Below are 19,356 nucleotides of genomic sequence, written 5' to 3'. Positions count from 1 at the left end.
TATGAAGGTCGACACACATCTGCCTTACCTGAATGGTGTGTTCTCTTGTCTTTCCCATGTTGAAGAGTGGATAAGAGAAATAGGCACATCATATTTATACCCCAGGGAAACAGGAAGTGAGGAATTACTAATTAAAGGTTCCTAGCTACTCTGATCAACTTTATAAACTACAGTAGAAATGACAGAATGTCACGCCTGCCACGGCTCCGTCTGTCTCTCTTGTCGCTCCCCTGAGTGCTTCGGAGCCGAAAGACTAAAATTCCCATGACTCTGTGGACTACAATGGCGATGACGTCACAGCGCATGCTCCGCAACGCCGAGACGTCTCCCCTGAGTGGTAATTCAGATCACCTGTGCTCCGGTGTACTTAAGCACGCCAATTTCCTTTGTTCGACGCCGAGTATTGCCCTTTCGTGCGTGCAAAGCATTCCTCTGTGTATTTGCTGCCTGATCTCCCGTGTTTTTGACCCTGCTTTCATTTTTTGACCTCTCCTTTGGATTTTTGCCTTGTTCTCCTCTGTATTCTGGTTTTGACCTCTGCCTGGACTTCTCCTTTGTGTCTTGCCTCTGTCATTGCCTTTTCCGGTTTATGACCCTGGACTGCCCTGGTATGTGTTTTTTGTGCTTAAAACCCCTTTGGTGGTTTATATTGTATATAGTTGTAAATATCTCTGTAAATAAACCTTGTACAGTTCCACTTCAGCAATTGTCTCTGTTTTGCCTGGCCAGCGTAACAAAATACTCGGCCAAAATGCAGACAGTTGAAGTGGAAGCTGCTTCCCCAGAACTAGTTAAGCATGCCCAGTATCTTCAGGAACACCAACTTCAGCTGGAAAGCTTGTCCCATGGTTTGGGTACCTTACAGGGTATTGTCAATAACCACACTCAAACCATGCAACAGTGTCAGGATGCTTTGCAGCGTTTATCAACCCTGCCTAACCAAGCTTCTGTTCCACAAGATCCCTTGCATTTTGCTTACCCGTTTTCTCTTAGTAAACCAGAGATATACAGACTGAACTTGCTTGCAGAGATTTACATTTACGGCATTTGGCTGACGCTCTTATCCAGAGCGACTTACAATTTGATCATTTTTTACACAAGTAGGCCAGGGTGGTGTTAGGAGTCTTGCCCAAGGACTCTTATTGGTATAGTGTAGGGTGTTTACCCAGGTGGGGATTGAACCCCAGTCTACAGCGTAGAAGGCAGAGGTGTTGACCACTACACTAACCAACCACCGAGATGATCAACTCACCCTAGATCAACTCCTAGCCATGTCCATTCGTCTGGATCACCTTCTCTCACGCAAAACCTAAGCCCTCCAGGAATGTACATCCTCGCCTTCTAGAACCAAGTCAACCCATGTCAGTTACTGAGAGCAACCCTGAGCCCATGGACTGTGTCACCACCCGAATATCCCCAGCAGAACGGCAGCGACAACAACAGCAGCACCTTTGTTTCTACTGTGGCAGTTCGGGTCACATCAAGCTCAATTGTTAGCTCTGACCCCAAAACAAGACGCCGTCAACACCGGGAAAGTGCGTGGAATCCTCTCCAGACGCTAATGTAGTGAGTGTACCCACACCTGGGTTGACTTCTAAATCCATGCTGTTAGATGTGATCATTTACTGCTGTTCTGTTTCTGTCACTGTTCCAGCCCTGATTGACTCTGGAGCAGAGGTTAACTTCATAAAGACAAGCCTGGTCCAACAACTCCATCTGCCAGTTGAACTTCTACCTACATCACTCAGCGCCCGTGCTTTGGATGGTTCACCAGTTGGTTGTGCTCCCATCACTCACAAGACAAGCCCTGTAGTTGTACAGACTAGTTTTCTACATAAAGAGAGACTGTCGTTTTTTGTTTTGCCCAATTCTGATTATGCTATAGTTTTAGGACTACCTTGGTTAGAGAAACACGATCCTGTAATATCCTGGTCCTCTAGAGAAATTGTATCCTGGTCTCCTTATTGTTTGGAGAATTGTGTGTTGTTCTGTCCCTTAGCTCTACGCTCTACTACTATTGAAAGCCCTGATGCCCTGTCATCCTTTCGAGTTCCCCACGAGTACTCTGATCTTGCCCTTGTTTTCAGCAAGAATAGAGCCACTAAACTGCCCCCACTGCGTCCTTATGACTGTGCTATCGATCTTGTTGAGGGTGTTACCCTTCTGAAAGCCTGTGTCTATCCTCTTACTTATGAGGAGGAGAAAGCTGTGAATGATTATATTACTGAAGCCCTGGCGCAGGGTTTTATACGTCCGTCTAAATCCCCAGTAGGCTCTGGCTTCTTTTTTGTTAAAAAGAAGGATGGCGGACTCCATCCTTGCATTGATTATCGTGGTTTAAATGACATAACCATCAAATTCGCTTACCCTTTGCCTCTTATCCCAGCCACTCTTGAACAGTTTAGAGGTGCATCTATTTTTACCAAGCTTGACCTCAGAAGTGTGTACAATTTAGTCCGCATTAGAAAAGGGGATGAGTGGAAGACAGCATTTTCCACCACCAGAGGTCACTATGAATACCTTGTAATGAGTTATGGTTTGGCAAATGCTCCTTCGGTCTTCCAGTGGTTCATGAATGATGTTTTCCGTGACATGATTGGTAAATTTGTGGTCGTTTTTATTGACGACATCTTGGTTTACTCTCCTGACCTTAACTCACACATTAAACACGTCCAACTCGTTCTCCAACACCTCCTAGATCATGAACTCTATGTTAAGGAGGAGAAGTGTGAATTTCATCTCCCTCGCGTCGAGTTTCTGGGCTATGTAATTAGTTCTTCCGGGGTTCTCATGAATGAAGACAAAGTTAATGCCATTACTATTTGGCCTACCCCTACCACAGTCAAAGAACTGCAAAGGTTCCTCGGTTTTGCCAATTTCTATAGACGTTTCATTAGAAATTTCAGCACTATCGCAGCTCCCAGGACAGCCTTACTGAAGAACAGCCCTAAAAAACTCATCTGGTTTAGCCAAGCCCAAGCATCTTTTGACTACCTTAAGTCTGCCTTTGTCACAGCTCCCATCTTGATTCACTCTGATCCTGAAGCTCCTTACATCATAGAAGTTGACGCCTCCGAAACTGGGGTGGGAGCCGTTCTCTCTCAACGTCGGGGTAGTCCGCCTAAACTCCATCCCGTAGCTTTCTTCTCACACAAGCTATCCCCAGCAGAACATAACTATGGCATAGGAGACAGGGAACTACTGGCAGTTAAGCTTGTGCTTGAGGAGTGGCATCATTGGTTAGAGGGTGCTCGACACCCTTTTGTCGTTCTCACAGATCATAAAAATTTGGAATACTTGCGCACTGCGAAACGTCTCAATTCACGTCAAGCACGATGGTCATTATTCTTCTCCCGCTTTAATTTCTTCATAACATTCCGACCAGGCAGCCGTAATACCAAGGCCGATGCGCTCTCCCGTATGTACACTCCTGAGCCGTCACCTTTAACGTTAAACCCTGAACGTATACTCCCTGACTCTGTGGCCCAACGTGCCCCTCCAGAGGGACTACCTGCTGGTAAAACGTTCATACCTTGCGAATTCCATGACAGGCTTATAACCTGGGCTCATAGTTCCCTGTCATCCGGTCACCCAGGGGAGACCCGTACGCTGCAGCTCATTGCGTCATGTTACTGGTGGGACACCATGAGACAGGATGTCCACACCTTTGTCGCCTCTACTTGTGCTAAATGTAAAACGCCTAAAACCCATCCTGCTGGTAAACTAATGCCTTTGCCCACTCCTGAACATCCCTGGTCTCATATAGCTGTAGATTTCGTTACTGATTTGCCTCCCTCGAATGGTTTTACTACTATCCTTACTATAGTTGATATGTTCTCAAGAGGAGTTAAATTTGTACCCCTTCCCTCTATTCCCACTGCTTTCCAGACCGCCCAGACTATCTAACCTATCAACGAGGTTATATTTCGCCATTTTGGTATCCCAGAGGATATTTTGTCAGATCGTGGCCCCCGTTCACATCCCGTGTTTGGAAAGCCTTTTTTGAACATTTGGGAGTTACTGTAAGCCTCACATCAGGTTTTCACCCAACTAGCAATGGTATGTGTGAGCGTGTTAATCAGGAAATAGGAAAATTCCTACGTATGTATTGTCGCAGTCCTGGGGATTGGTCCCAATTCCTAATATGGGCTGAGATCACCCAAAACTCCTTAACTAATGCCACGGCTGGAATTTTTTCCATTCCAGTGCTTCCTGGGTTTTTTTTTTTTATACTTTTTTGATCCCACAACTGGGGACACCTCTGGCTCCCTGCACAGCAGTTTCCTCTGAGGTTCCTGCTGTGGATGACTGGATGCGCCGTAGCAAACAGGTATGGGAACAGCCCCATCAACATGTGTCCACCCTGCTGGCCAGATACAAACAACAGGCTGACAAGCATAGAGGTGACACCCCTATCTGCAACTCCGGCGACAGAGTGTGGCTGTCTACAAGGGACTTCCGTTTCCAGACCCCATGTAGGAAGCTGTTGCCCAAGTACATCGGTCTCTTCCGGGTCCTTAGTCAAGTTAATGAAGTCACTTATAAGATAGAATTACCTGCTCATTACCGTGTCCACAACTCATTCCATGTCTCTCTGTTTAAGCCCGTTGTCACTGGTCCCCTTAAGGAGGATGTGCCCGAGGTCGTCCCGCCGGAACCGTTGGTGATGGGGGATTCTTCCACCTATGCTGTGCGGGAGGTTCTCGACTCTAGACGGCGCGGGGGCTGTCTCCATTACCTCATCGACTGGGAGGGTTATGGACCTGAGGAGCACTGTTGAGTGGATGGCAAGAATGTGTTTGATCCTCGGCTTCTGGCGGATTTCCACTCCCGGTTTCCGGAGAAGCAGTCTCCGCATCCCCATGGGCGTCCGCGGCGCTCCCTGTCCAGTTCTGCCTCTGTGCGTGGTACCACACGCTCACGTTCCCTGCGCCCGCCGGGTTGGTCCTCTGGTCAGCCAGTGGTCTCCTCCTGTATCCTCTGGTGTTCCAGGTGGTTGTCCTCGTGGCCGTCCTCGACGTCGACCTGTGGCTGCCCCTTTGGGGGGGGGTACTGTCACGTCTGCCACGGCTCCGTCTGCCTCTCTTGCAGCTCCCGCTGTGCCTTGGAGCGCTTCGGAGCCGAAAGACTACAATTCCCATGACTCTGTGGACTACAATGGCGATGACGTCTCCCCCGAGTGGTAATTCAGATCACCTGTGCTCCGGTGTACTTAAGCACGCCATTTTCCTTTGTTCGACGCCGAGTATTGCCCTTTCGCATGCAAAGCATTCCTCTGTGTATTTTCTGCCTGATCTCCCATGTTTTTGACCCTGCTTTCGTTTTTTGACCTCTCCTTTTGGATTTTTGCCTTGTTCTCCCCTGTATTCTGGTTTTGACCTCTGCCTGGACTTTGTTTCTCCTTTGTGTCTTGCCTCTGACATTAACTTTTCCCGTTTATGACCCTGGACTGCCCTGGTATGTGTTTTTTGTGCTTAAAACCCCTTTGGTGGTTTATATTGTATATAGATGTAAATATCTCTGTAAATAAACCTTGTACAGTTCCACTTCAGCAATTGTCTCTGTCTTGCCTGGCCAGCGTAACACAGAAATGCTTCAATTACATTTATTTTCTACGAATTGTTAGGGGTGCCAATAATTGTGGAACAGGTGATTCTATGAAAAATGATGATTTTAGTCAGGGATTTTTTTTTTTATTCACTTCAGTTAAAGGTTACATTTTTCTACTATTTTCAGTGTGAGATTATGCTTCTGAAATAAAAATTTAATTTATTTTAAAGCTTTTAACACATCTTAATGAGGGGTGCCAGTAATTGTGGAGGGTGCTGTATTTCCACGACATATCGCTTGATAAATGATATGATCATGATTATAGAAAAAAAAACTCCCATGAACATGCTAGTGTTTCCTGTACTTAAGGTTAGTACAGGTTCTGCTATCAAGTTGTAAAGGTAACAAAAAGTGCTGTTATAAAATACTGTTGCTTTGCATGATTGATGGATGCAAAATCGTTTTATTGAAATGCATCTAGCTGGCTCAAATAATATATATCATAAAACTGCAACCTATATTGGCTGAAATTATTTAAATAAATAATTCTATTCTGACAGATTTTGATTGAGCACTGTAAACGAAACCATTCAAACGTATGCAAATATTCTGATATTGTATATTTTATAGCATGTATTTGACTCACAGCATCTTCTGTCCCCATCTGGAGAAAAATGAATATTAATATGTGTATTGTAACCTCCCAAGTGTGCACATGCAGTTTCGATGTTTGTTTATGCGTGTAACCCAGAACCCCTTTTGCTGTGGGCCGGTTATCTGTGCATCATTTTCACTGGTATGGCAATGATAGATATAATTTGTAGCACACAGGAAATTAAAATGGGGGCTCTCATGCCTGGGGAGAACACACATACCCACATATGCATGCAGCTACATTCGCACATATACAGTGATCGTCAGAAGACGTGATTGATTTGCCAGGCTGCAGTGTGAGAGTGGTGAAAGTAGTGTTTGGTTCTCATATGTATTCATTTGCACACAGGCTGTCAGCAAAGCCCTGCACGCCGCCTTGGTTTCATTTGTGTGTGTGCAATACGCCGCCTGTGTTTGCATGAATGTGTCTTGGGAGTAATAGATACAATCAGCTGATTCAGGTTTCTTTCCGCTTTGGAGGAACGGAGAATGTTCTGCTAGGCGGGGTTTACTGGATTAACCGTCTAATCAACAACAACATTATTTATTTGCTTTTTTACCCGAAGCTCATACTTTGCAGGCAAAATGAATATACTGATATGAAACAGTCCTAACAGAGGAAGGGATGTGCATGCACTTCCGACTAAACGTCTACAAGAGTGTTCATTTTCATACACTATATATATATATATATATAAAGGCTCATACGGCCTTTACCAATATTAATATCATTACTTTTCTACCAGTGCAGCAGAGAATGCACATACAGTTGCATGCAAAACTTTGAACACCCTCCATCAAATTATATGTTTCGTTGATTTTCTAAGCGGAGAGAACTTAAGTTCTAAGTTCTACGGAGAGCAAACTCCCACTACAGTCTACAAAAGCTCAACTTTTGGTTCCACAGAAGCAGTTCCACAGATGAACCCTTTTAATGGACGGTTCTTAAAAAGTTTTTGTAAATAAGATGTTTGAGCTTGATTTCTTTGACTACTTTTACAGTTCAAAGCACCTCCACATAACGTAAAGATGCAATACCACGTAAGGGTTTGTCTTGAAAAGGACGCAAACACAGACGCTTCAAGCTACGCAGGCAGGGATTCGCATGTTGTCGTGTTGAAAAATGTGTCACAATGCATATAATGCTTATAAAGCGTGAGCTGCAGTCTGAGCGTTAAGTCGCTATAGCGACAGCCAAGCCTAACCAAGCGGTCTCGCACCGTCAGTGTGCTTTCTCAACTGCCATAGCAGACGAGCAGCTGAATCTCACGCAAAGATGGCTTACATTATATCATACATTATCGCATTTCCATTTCAAGAGAAGAGGTAAAGTAACCTACTCTGCTGGAATAACAGCAGATCTCTCTCTATCGTCCCCTTCAGTACTGAGTGTTTTAACTGCCACAGCGAGGTAATAATGCACGTGAGTTTGTACAGCAGGACTGAGAGTTTGCAGTGCGTTGATCGAGCACATTTGTGTTTGTGTCTTTGCGTGAAGTCTGTTTTGGGCCTTCAAAAAAAAGGTGCCAAAAAGGAACAATTCCACAGAAGAACCACGTTTGGTTCCCTAAAGAACCTTTTGATATATGGTTCTTTAAAAAAGATGTATTTGAAATATTCTCCAAATAACATACATGCTACACCCAACTTTGTTGGGGAAATGATGGAGCAAAATTTCATGAATTCATGATTTCTCTGCTCTAATACACCAACTAAACATAGAAATGAATCAGGTGGGGTTGAGCAGGATGATCACTATACTTGGCAGGAATCTGGATTTCCCCACATGCCCTACAAGATGCTGAGAATCTGGGTTATGCTTTTAAACCTGCTACTAGATTTGACCACCATAACATTCACTGGTTGCCCTGCTGTATCTCTAAATAAGCTCCAACTAGCTCAGACTGCAGCAGCCTGTGTGCTCACCAGGAAAAGAAAGCTTCTAAGCATATTACTCTAGAATTTGGTTTTATTCAGGCTACATTGCCTTTCTGTTAGGTTCTGTATTGACTACAAGGTCTTGCCTATGACATTTAAAGCTCTTAATAGCCTTGCTCCGTCCAGTCCACAGCCCATTCAGACCATCTGAGGCACACTTACTGCAAACTCCTAGGACTGCTTATAGCTCGGTCAGTGGCAGATCATTTTCTTATATAGCTTGTAAACTCTGTAATAGCACACGAGAGAATATTAGTATTCCAAATTAAAAACATATCTGTTAAGGCTAGCATGTGCCTAGAGTATTGTGGCTCATTTTTGCCTGTGGTCTGTAATAGTGCTGTTATTTTTCATTCAAACAGCAGTTTTTTCTCTTTCACGTGCTTTACTTGTACTCGCCCAGTGTAAAGCATGCCTGTTCAAAGCTCCCCATAATGCGAAGGAATGATACTAAATAAAGGTTTTTCCTAGAACCTCCTTAAGAACCATTTACAAACCTTCATTTTCAAGAGTGTGGCTCTTGGCTGTCTTATTTGTTCCTGGTACAATACACCCATTGGCAATAGCACTTAAGCGCTTTGTCTCATCCTGAGACCTAGATCAAGTGCAATTGTATCTTATATCTGGAATGACTCCTCTTCTCCCCACAGGACAGAAGAGCACTGTTGATATAAGCTATATAGTCCAAATGACCGTGTTGCTTAGAAACTGAACCCAGCAAGAAGAAATGATCATGTGATTTTCCCGTAATACAAGAAAGTGAACAAGTTTCACACGTAAGTGCAGGGTTGAGTAATTCTAACATTAGCTATTGCCGCCACTTACTGGATGGAGTTCTCAATGCGGGAGATGGTGAGGAAGGCGGCCAGATTAGCCGTGTAGGAAGAGATGACAATCAGAGCAAAGAGCCACCAAACGCCCATCATCATCCTCGTAGCCAGAGTGGTGTAAGGTACCTCTCCACCTAGAGGGAAAGACAGAGAGAGAGAGACAGAGCAGAGAGAGAGGAGAGAGTGAGTATTCGCTCCCTGCAGGCATTTTGACAGGAGGCATAGTGAACACAGGTCAAGAGCAAGCTCTCTTTGAGGCTGTAGGAGGAGACATCCAAAGCTTTTTCCTGCTTTATGAGATTCTCAAATGTGTGGATTTCCAGACTTGCAAGTGTCAAGAGTCATGCTGCTCAGTCATTCAGAAAGGAAGCAAAAGTGCTGCAGTTCAGGTCTTGGTGAAGTCCAAGCTTTATTACAAGCAGATGTGCTGTAAAAGAGGTAATAGTTTCAGCTCCATTGACAGAGATGGCAAAAGACTTCTGAAAGGCCATTAGTTTTAACATTGGTTTTAATCTCCTCAGCCAAGACTATTAATGTAGGAACCCATCTGTTTGCTGTGGTTCTTGATGTAAAGCCTCCTCCAGCATGCCGCTGACTAGAGCGCTAACTTACCCATGTTACGACACTTTTCAGAATATAAATCACTGTATTTTCACTTTGATCTGATGCATTTTAATGTTTTCGATTGGAACGTGTTGACTTCAGGGTGTTCGCTGTATCATTTCCAAATCTCTCCTCATGGCAGCCCATTATTAAGAGTAGTGTCACAATTGGCTCCCCCCGCTCCTCCATGTGCTTCTGGTTTCCTCCCGGTTCTGCCCCTTGTTTCTTGTCTCCGCCCTCGATTGTTACCACCTGTTTCCCACCTGTCCCTTGTCTTGCCCCTGTTATATAAGCCCTGTGTTTGCCCTGATCTGCGTTGGTCTTTGTTTGATATGTTTGATGTTTGTTGGATGTAACGTTCAAAGTGTATGCAATGTTTGAAGAGTTTAGTTTATTTCTGGTCTGTTTGGAGTTCTGTGTTCATTTTGTCATGTCTGTCCCTCCTGCTCTCCGTATTGGCCATCTGACCCTGGACCGTTTTGACCTTGACCCTGGATTTGCCCATAATAAATCTCGCTTGTCTCCGCACATGCGTCCGCCTCAACATCGCTCCCCATTGTTACAAGTAATTATCTTCTAATACCTCATTTTGCTAATCAATACTTCATTACACTAAATCAGCTGTGCTGCTGATTTTGACGCACAACATCTGTTTTTCACAACTCAACTTCCAACCCGAGAAAACAGTGCTTTGTCAAGGTTTTGTCCTATTTTAGAAAAGCCTCAACTGGAAGCTTCTAAATTTTTATGCATTAAACTTTCTTCTTTAGTACATTACGTAAAAAATATGCACAATAAGCATTTCTTTAAGATCTTGTCTGCTCCTATAGGTTCCAGGTTGTCTCATGTGACTTCTGCAGTGCGTTGCTTCAAAGCTAATTGGAGTGTAATTGGTGAATGACACTTCACAATGTGTTCCATATTCTTAAGTTATGGTTTAGTCACTTTTTAGAAGAGGTTTTCAGTAAAGTCATTTTGCATCATACATTTAACAGCTATTCATGATGTCAGATATTCATGTTGCAACAAAACAAACACTAAAAACTCTTTCTCTCTGACAGAAATGTGTACTTAAGATTAAGAGACCCTTCTTAGTCCCACAACGGGGAAATTTCAACTCCGCATTTAACCCATCCATGAAGTGAAACACCACATATGCACTAGTGAGCGCACACACACTAGGGGGCAGTGAGCACACTTGCCCGGAGCGGTGGGCAGCTCAATCCGCAGCGCCGGGGGGGGCAGTTGGGGGTTAGGCGTCTTGCTCAAGGACACCTCAGTCATGTGCTGTCGGCTCTGGGGATCGAACCAGCGACCTTCCGGTCACGAGGCTGGATCCCTATGGGATCCACAACCTATCATGGGTTGTGCTTCAGACCCCTTTCCCGAGCAGATGAATATGATGTTTGGCAGCACATTAAAAGAGTATTTAAAAAGAGCTCAGACAAAACTTGGTGAAGGGTCTGTCCTCCAAGACTGCAAGCAAATGATCTATTACTGTCATCATGTCTTCATCAGTATAATGTTGGTTTCACATTTGAGTCGGACCTTCTTATTAAGCCTATGCATGTGGCAATACTACATAAAGACAGTGGAAGCAACTATGTAATGACTTACATTAAAACATTACACTGTATCTGCCATTATTTAGAATTTATGTTGCTAGAGCTGTGACATTGTAACCATTACCATTCTGTAATGTGACTGTACAGCAGATGTCCCTCCATCTTAAAATATCATTTTTATGACATTAATTAAATGTGTTGCATTACCCCAAAGCAATGTCTACATTACCAGGCCATTATAACACAGTGTCTGTATTACAGCTACAGTACAGGACAGCTCCTGTGTAGTTGATATGTAGGTACAGTGTAATTACAATATGGTTCATTAAACAATCAACGTGACGTGATTATCTTACCTTGTTACAGCAGTTATTCCACAGTAATTATGTTAAACATAATCTAATGTTATGTAATCTGTAGTGTATCAAAAAAGATACATTTGTGTAATTACATGTGGCAAAACTGAAGTTGTGATTACATAGGCTGTACTTTTGAACTCCATCTGTAACAGTGACTAAATCATCAGTTACATTGTTGTTGCATATGTTATTCATATGTAACAACACAGTTATTAGAGGCACTTAATATAAAGTGGGACCAAAAAATCTTACGTAGTGCAACTTTAAGGAACCCCTAAAATAAAGTAATACTAAATCATGAATGTTTTCTTTATAGTTAGACACGTTAGAATAACAAGAATAAATTGGGAAATTCCACCTCCGCATTTAACCCATCCATGAAGTGAAACACCACATACACACTAGAGAACACACACACTAGGGGGCAGTGAGCACACTCGCCCAGAGCGGTGGGCAGCCCTATCCATGGCGCCCAGGGAGCAGTTGGGGGTTAGGTGTCTTGCTCAAGGACACCTCAGTCATGGACTGTCAGCCCTGGGGATCGAACCGGCGACCTTCCGATCACAGGGCCAGATCCCTAACCTCCAGCCCACGACTGCCCCTACATGACCCTGCCCCTAAATTGACCCTAAATAAGGTCAAATTTAAAGTTACTCACAGTAACTCAGAAAAGTAGTTTTTCAATAGACAATATTTCATTTTACTTGAGTCATTTTCTTGATTAATAATGTTCGTCAAACGAAATATCACTCCAGTAACAGCACTCTATTTAGCCTCCCTGATGGATCTGCTCTGTTTCCAACTTGGATTGCTGGTAGAAATGAACCACATTTCCTCACCACTCCCCACAATTCTCACAGTTTTAAGTGCAACAAGTGCTCGGCATTTCAATCCCTTCAGCGAAGGCTCAATAAGACATCTGACACCAACTACGTCTGACGAGGTCCTTGGAGATAATCTGTCTGCTGAAAGGAAATTTGCTGGTGATATGCGCTCATACAGCATCTCCCGCAGGCTGTGTACTTTCCTCACCATGCAGGCTGCTACTAATGTAGTCGAGACGAACAGTTCTGTAGGCATTAGCTACATTTTTTCTCCTGAGAACCCATTCTTAACTTCTGTTATTTCCAGCCTAGTCTGGGATGCGGGAGGCTTTAAGGCTTAGGAGTGTCTTTCTTCAAAGGCCAATTCTTCACTCATCTGATGTTTTAACCTCTCAGTTTTTGGACTTTAATTTGAAGAAATGTCAGAAGGTCCCACTGAAGGTCCTCCACAGAGTCCTCCTCCTCACACACACATACACACGCACAGCTGCTCTCCAAACCCAACTGCAGCTTTCACACACTTCACAGCGATTTTTCAAAAGTTCTCCGACACGTCCTCTCTACGGGAATTCTTTATGGACAGGAAAGAAATGCATCCCTGAGGCTGTAAAAAATTTAAATTTCAAACATATTAGGAGCTTGGCAAACCCACTTTATGCATCCCATGACATTAAAAACTCAGTTTTGCTGCTCAGGTTGGAGTTAGCTCATACAGGTAAAACTGCTCTCCGTGTTGGTGTAAAGAAACAAAGAGATAAGCCAACAAGCTAATGCTGCTAGATCAGAGCCCTCTGTTTGCTTACTCTTTTAATAAAGGTGCACAAGGGAACTGAAAACAATACATTTGGTTCCCTAAAGAACCTTTAGTCATACTTTATTTAATAATAATCTCTAACAGACGAGGAGTAGGTGTTTAAATTATTAACACATTACCTGGAAAAGCTCAAGCAATTCTCTACAATTTCTTGATTAGTGTTTGGAGCAGTTTTAGCCTTCAGGTGAGGGTCTGGTTGAGGTTTTGGATTGAGATTACATTTACATTATTTGGCTGACGCTCTTATCAGAGCGACTTACAATTTGATTATTGTTACACAGGTAGGCAAAGGTGGTGTTAGGAGTCTTGCCCAAGGACTCTTATTGTTATAGTGTAGGGTGTTTGCTACAGCGTAGAAGGTAGAGGTGTTACCCACCACACTAACCAACCACCCTGGTGGTTTAGGGTTAGGGTTAGTTAAATCTCAGGTTAACGTAGCAGATATTTAATTGAACGCAAGTTGAATATGTCTACATTCTTTAAAGAACCCTTTCTTCTGAATGAGATGCAACGTTGTACTACAGTTATTTCCTAGAAATAGGCCTGAAAGATTAATCGTTTTAATATCAAAATTGCAATGTGAGAAAGTGCAATTTTTATTCGCAAGAGCTGAAATTTTAATGACATCTTACATTATTCAACAATGTCTCAAGTTTAAGTGGGGAAATTTTGCCTAATAACACAGAGCTCGTGAACTGGCACACTGCATTCTGCTCTCAAGCCAGAAGTCTTGAAAAAATGAATGTGGTGCTCTCCTTGGAGAAGAAAGGTCTGGACATTGATCACAAAAATGATAATTAGATATTTCCCCTACCTATAACCATACATCCAACCCAAGAACCACTTAGGTACCTTTTTTGAGTATAAGGTCCCTGTACCCAACTAAAAGCTCGTTCCTGTGTCTCAAAGTGATCTAGGAGACAAGAGAGATGTATGACTTGGTGTGAAAAGCAGCATAGGAGACGTGCACGGTGGCCAATAGGATACTGCTGTGGCTGGGCTGTTGTGGAGGCTGATTGCGCTCCCTTCTCCTGACTGCAGGATGTTGATCTTTAGAAAATGAGGCAACCAGTAATGTAGCTTTTATCTAGGAGCCTTATGACTGGGGTTCAAAGCCACCCCGCCATGCACATCAAATCGGCCGGCCTTATTTTCCAGCAGGTTCCTCACTCTGTGCCTTTGATTCAGTGGCAGTCTAGAAGCGACACACTCCTCTCAGCCCCTCACAGCACGTAAGCACCCACTGAGAGAGGTGGCTTAGAGAAAGAGATCTATAGCAGAAAGAGCTCTATTGTACATGCTTGTGTGTGTCAGTGTATGTGTTTGTGACCATATGGAAGTTGTTATATGTAAGTTGTTTTCCAGATCAATAGTGAGCCTAATCTACTAGGTGTTGGTCTACATGTACAGTCCTGTGCAAAAGTCAAACATCACACTTTCATTTATTTCATTTCCAGTCAAAACGGCTGTTGTTCATTTTTCAGTGTCAGAAAAAAAGCAAAAACTTGTTCCTAACAGAAAATTATACAGAAACCTCAGTACTTTTTTTCAGTATTTCGCACGTCCATCACTTAGTATCAGAGCTTCTGCTCTTTTCAGGAGGCTTGCTTTCAGTTTTTCACAGACGTCTGCAAGTATATTTTTCCACTCCGCCAAAGTTCAGTCTTAGAAGTTGGTCGCATTCTCTGCTTCTAACAATCAAAATGATCCCGCTTACAAATCTATACTCATCACCCTTACGCCGCATCTCAGGTGTCCAGTTTCTTTGTTCTAGTGCACAATTTTTTCTCTTTGCTTGTTCTTCTAACAATTCCTTTCAGAATTGTAGTGTTAAGTCCGTCTCATAGTAGAAAGACAGGATGATTTTTTTTTCACATAAAAAACAAGAGAGCAGAGAGATTGACACGATTAGCCCCTCCCAGTCCTGTCCATGTGTTCATGTTTTGGTTTAGTCCATGTGCGTTTGTTTTGGTATCTGTAGTCCTGCCCCTCGTTTTGTAACTCCGCCCCTTATTGTTTTCACCTGTTCCTCGTTACCCTTTGTTACTTAAGCCCTGTGTTTGCACTTTGTCTTTGCTGGTCTTTGTACCGGTCTTTGTTCTTGCCTTGTATGCTGTATCGGTCTGTTTGTTGTTTGACTCTTGTTTGAAGCACTGTTCCTTTTGTCATGTCTGTCCCCCAATCTCTACATGTTGGCTATATGAACCCGGACTGTCTCGACTATGACCCTGGATTTGCCCTTAATAAAAGTCGCTTACCTCCGCACATGCGTCCGCCTCATCGCTCCTCGTTACAGAGATTTTCTCTTCTCTAAATTGCTCTTCTACTGTCTTCCTTAAAATCCCTGCTAAAAACCTTCCTTTTTTCCTCTCTGTAGTCTTAATTTATTTTATGATGTAAAGCGTCCTTAGGTTTGTGAAAGGTGATATATAAATTAAACTCATTATTATTATTATTATTATTATTATTATTATTATTATTATTATTATTATTATTTCTCATTTCTCACAAAGATGTTAGCTCTAAGTGCTGTCAATCAAACAGCTTTGATGGTCTACCAACCCTCCTAATAGAAACTACTTTCCTTATTTTCTGAACTTCAGTTTTTTTTTTTAGTTATTTTTCCTTTCCTTATGCAAGTGGATTGTCCAAAATCTAAGCCCCTCAGAAATGTCTCCTTTAATCATTTCAATCATTTTAGAAAGACATTTTTCGAGGCAGTTGAGGTGTGTTTCAGGGCTTTCTGGCATGAATGTGAAGTCAGTCAGAGTTTTGGGAACAGTATTTATTGGGAGGAGCTGAAACTGTTTGGTGTTAAGACTGGAAGGATGGAAGAGTTAAAGTGGCAGTAGATGCTCAAAAGTGAAGAGTGGATAAGTTAAATACTGTTAAAAGTGTAAAATTACACTTTTGCGTCATTTTCTGAGAAGAGTATGTTGTTTGCTTTTTTCCGACACTGATAAATTGTACTTAATGGCCACTTGATCCCAATGGAAACTGCTACAGAGGACTACCATCTCAATACATTGTCCCACCATAAAATGGACAAATAACAGAAACTGAGGAAACCTTCCATGTTTTCTTTAAATAACTGAGTTGGATGTTTTACAGCACTTTTAACAAAGTGTCCAGAAGAGTTAACCATGTAGATGGTGTACATTTGCAAGTGTGGGGACCAACAGAGAGTGTGGTCACTGTCTACAAATAATGAGCCCAAACCAAAATGCACGACAAGAGTCTGTAGTGACCCACGCTGTGAACCTGCTTTTCTTTTTGGTTGTGGTCATCTTCCACAACCTGTGTACCTATATAAAATATGCATGCAGGCATGAGATCCTGAAGTTCATTAACATTCACAAACAAGTGCCAGCCTTACATTTTCTTATGTAACAGTATTTAATGTTTAAACCATCACTTTGTTTAAAGCATAAGTTGCTTTTGTTTATGTAATTAGCCTCTATGGAATTTAACAGTGGTGTACTTTCACTCTCTCACACATGATTAAATACTACTTACGGCAGCTTAAAAGCTAAACTAGCGTAAAAACGTACTTTAATGCTTTTAAGACATGCTTGCATCATATTCTTGACTTTGCATATTACAGTTTTTCAGTAAATCTCTTTTCACTCAAAATTTCAACTTAAACTCTAATACTGAATATTATTCTGATGAGCAGTCTGTTAAAGTGTAGTCATGCTCTTACATAGGGTATATTTAATTTCATGCTTGCTGGCCAGCTAACTTTAAGCTCACATGAGGAAAAGAAAATGGGATAGGTCATAATGCCTGAACATTAGCCTCAAGACTCAAACACTGCACTTTCATAGTTTTCTTCAGTATACAAAACACATCAGCATGAACTATTTATTGTTTTTGCTAAATTCTGATCATACAGGTTTTGTGTTGATGGTAGTTTTTTTTATCCCTGAATCCTTGAGACTGTAGATGGTAATTAAGAGGTGGCAGCTCCGCAGGCCAGTCAAGTGAGAAGCTTGTTGCCAGTTTAAAAAACAAACAGACAAAAAAAAAATCCTTGAGTTCTTATAAATCTGAGTTAAAAAAATATAACGTTACTAAACCGAAGTTGAAAAAGCAGGTCTGGTAAAGTTCAGTAACCAGGAAGCCAGTAAGTGACGTTTAAGCTTCCAGTTAAAATGAATACTGAAGATGTAGAAATTAAATAATTTCTTTTTTTTAATTTATTAAAAAATATATCATTTCTGTGCTGTCAAATATCACTGTGAGAATGTCCGGTTGCACAAACTCAGACTGTGCTCACCCGTAATCTGTGCATTTGAATACTATGTTTAGAACCTGCTTCTTATCTAAGAGAGAGGAGATTGCTTGACTTTAATGTCTTCACAAAAAACAACTGTGAAGGTATTCTTGCTAGTACCAACTCACAATCAGTCAGTGCTCACCAAATTCTCATAAATAACCACACACTACCGTTGCAAGGTGTGAATCACAGCTCAAAAGTTTGAAATCACTATTTTCATTACGGTAAAACCAATTTGTTGCAAGTGCATGACTACAACATGTGATAACAATGGATGATTACAATAAGACACTACTACTTCACAACTTCACTGACTCTAACTAATTTACCGGAAGCCAAAAATGTAAGAAATTTTACACATGTGCAGAATGATAAACAGCTGTGCATGATTCCATAATAACTGAGAAAGCAGTAAATACTTGGGAATGAAGTTAAAATAATTACAGCATATTATTTATCATTTAAAAAGCTTAAACTATGAAATTAACCATCTTCAAATGTTTTGGTGTCTAGTTTACATTTACATTTATGGCATTTGGCTGACGCTCTTATCCAGAGCGACTTACAGTTTGATCAGTTCACACAGGTAGGTGAAGGTGGTGTTAGGAGTCTTGCCCAAGGACTCTTATTGGTGTAGTGTAGGGTGTTTACCCAGGTGGGGATTGAACCCCAGTCTACAGTGTAGAAGGCAGAGGTGTTACCCACTACACTAACCAACCACGTTGTAGTTAACAGTTTCTCAATCTATATAAGATTGTATGAATCTGTGTAAGTTACAACGTGACAAGTGGTTCCAAACTTTTGAACAGCGGTGTGAGGCTGAGTTAGGCTGCTACTGTTTCCAGCCTGCAGCATACTTAAAGCTAAGAACTGGGTCATTACATTTTATGTTGAGACTGGCAATCAAGAGGTTGTCATGAATATGAAATACAGTGGGGATCATGCTGACACAATGAAAAGAGTCAACAGGGAAGAGGGAAAATACAATCAGACAGTCATTTTAAGGTCACTCTTTGAGATAATTACGTAAGGTGACTGCAATATATGTCACAGTTTATCAAAATCTTTATTTTCACTGCTTATTCCACACAGTTCATGTACACTTTATGGGCAGAGGTATGTGGACATATGACCATCACACCTATATGAGCTTGTTGGACCACCCATTCCAAAATTATGGCTATTCATATGGCAATGTCCCCCTTTGCTCCCAAAACAGCCTTTGTTCCTCCAGAAAAGCATTCAACAAGATTTTGGAGTGGGTCTGTTAATTTGTGCCCATTCAGTGAAAGGAGAATTTGTGATGTCAGGCAGTGAGGCTGGACAAGATGACCTGGCTCACAGGTGACATTCCAATTCATCTCAAAGGTGTTCAGCGGGTTGAGGTCAGGGCTCTGTCCAGGCCACTGGAGCTCCTCATCACCAAACTAATCAAACCACATTTTTATAGACTTAAGGTCTGTGCGCACAGGGGCCCAGATGTGCTAGAATAGGAAAGACCCTGTCTCTAACTCTCTCCACAAAGTTGAACGCATAACACTATATCCATACTACCCACCCTAGACAATTATCCCTTTTTCACCACGCTTTAGGGCTGGTACTATGCCAACTAGGTAGTGTTCTACTGCCATCTGCCAAACCCAGATTCATCCATTACACTGCAAGAGAGCGAAACATGACTAACCACTCCAGAGAACCTTTCCACTGCTCCAGAGTCCAGCAGTGGTGCATTTCATACCACTCCTGCTGATGCTTGGCAATGCGCATAGTGATATTAGGCTTGCAGCTCAGCCATAGAAAACCACTTCATGAACGTTTTGATGTTGCTTCCAGGGTCAGTTTGGAACTCTGTAGTGAGTGATGATCTTTAACACACTACATGCTTCAGCACTCGGTGGCCCTGCTCTATGAGATTGCGTGGTCTACTGCTTCATGGCTGC

The 19,356-nt window shown here is 42.3% G+C and overlaps 1 protein-coding gene across 3 annotated transcripts in view; it reads right to left on the bottom strand.

Annotated features, from left to right (window-relative positions):
- grid2 (glutamate receptor, ionotropic, delta 2) overlaps positions 1-19,356 on the bottom strand; it is a 652,613-nt gene that overhangs the window by 87,577 nt on the left and 545,680 nt on the right. For all 3 annotated transcript variants that reach the window (XR_001858518.2, XM_017712845.2, XM_017712844.2), the window contains exon 12: positions 8,968-9,106. Coding sequence is in view for 2 of the 3 variants with exons in the window: in XM_017712845.2 (XP_017568334.1) it covers positions 8,968-9,106 (139 nt within the window). In the remaining variant the exon portion in view is untranslated. The remainder of the gene's footprint in view (positions 1-8,967; positions 9,107-19,356) is intronic.

This window comes from Pygocentrus nattereri, chromosome 28 (genome assembly GCF_015220715.1).
Source record: "Pygocentrus nattereri isolate fPygNat1 chromosome 28, fPygNat1.pri, whole genome shotgun sequence".
In the NCBI taxonomy this organism is placed as follows: Eukaryota; Metazoa; Chordata; class Actinopteri; order Characiformes; family Serrasalmidae; genus Pygocentrus; species Pygocentrus nattereri.
Note: the sequence above shows the minus strand (reverse complement) of the source record. Positions and strands in the feature narration are given on the sequence as shown.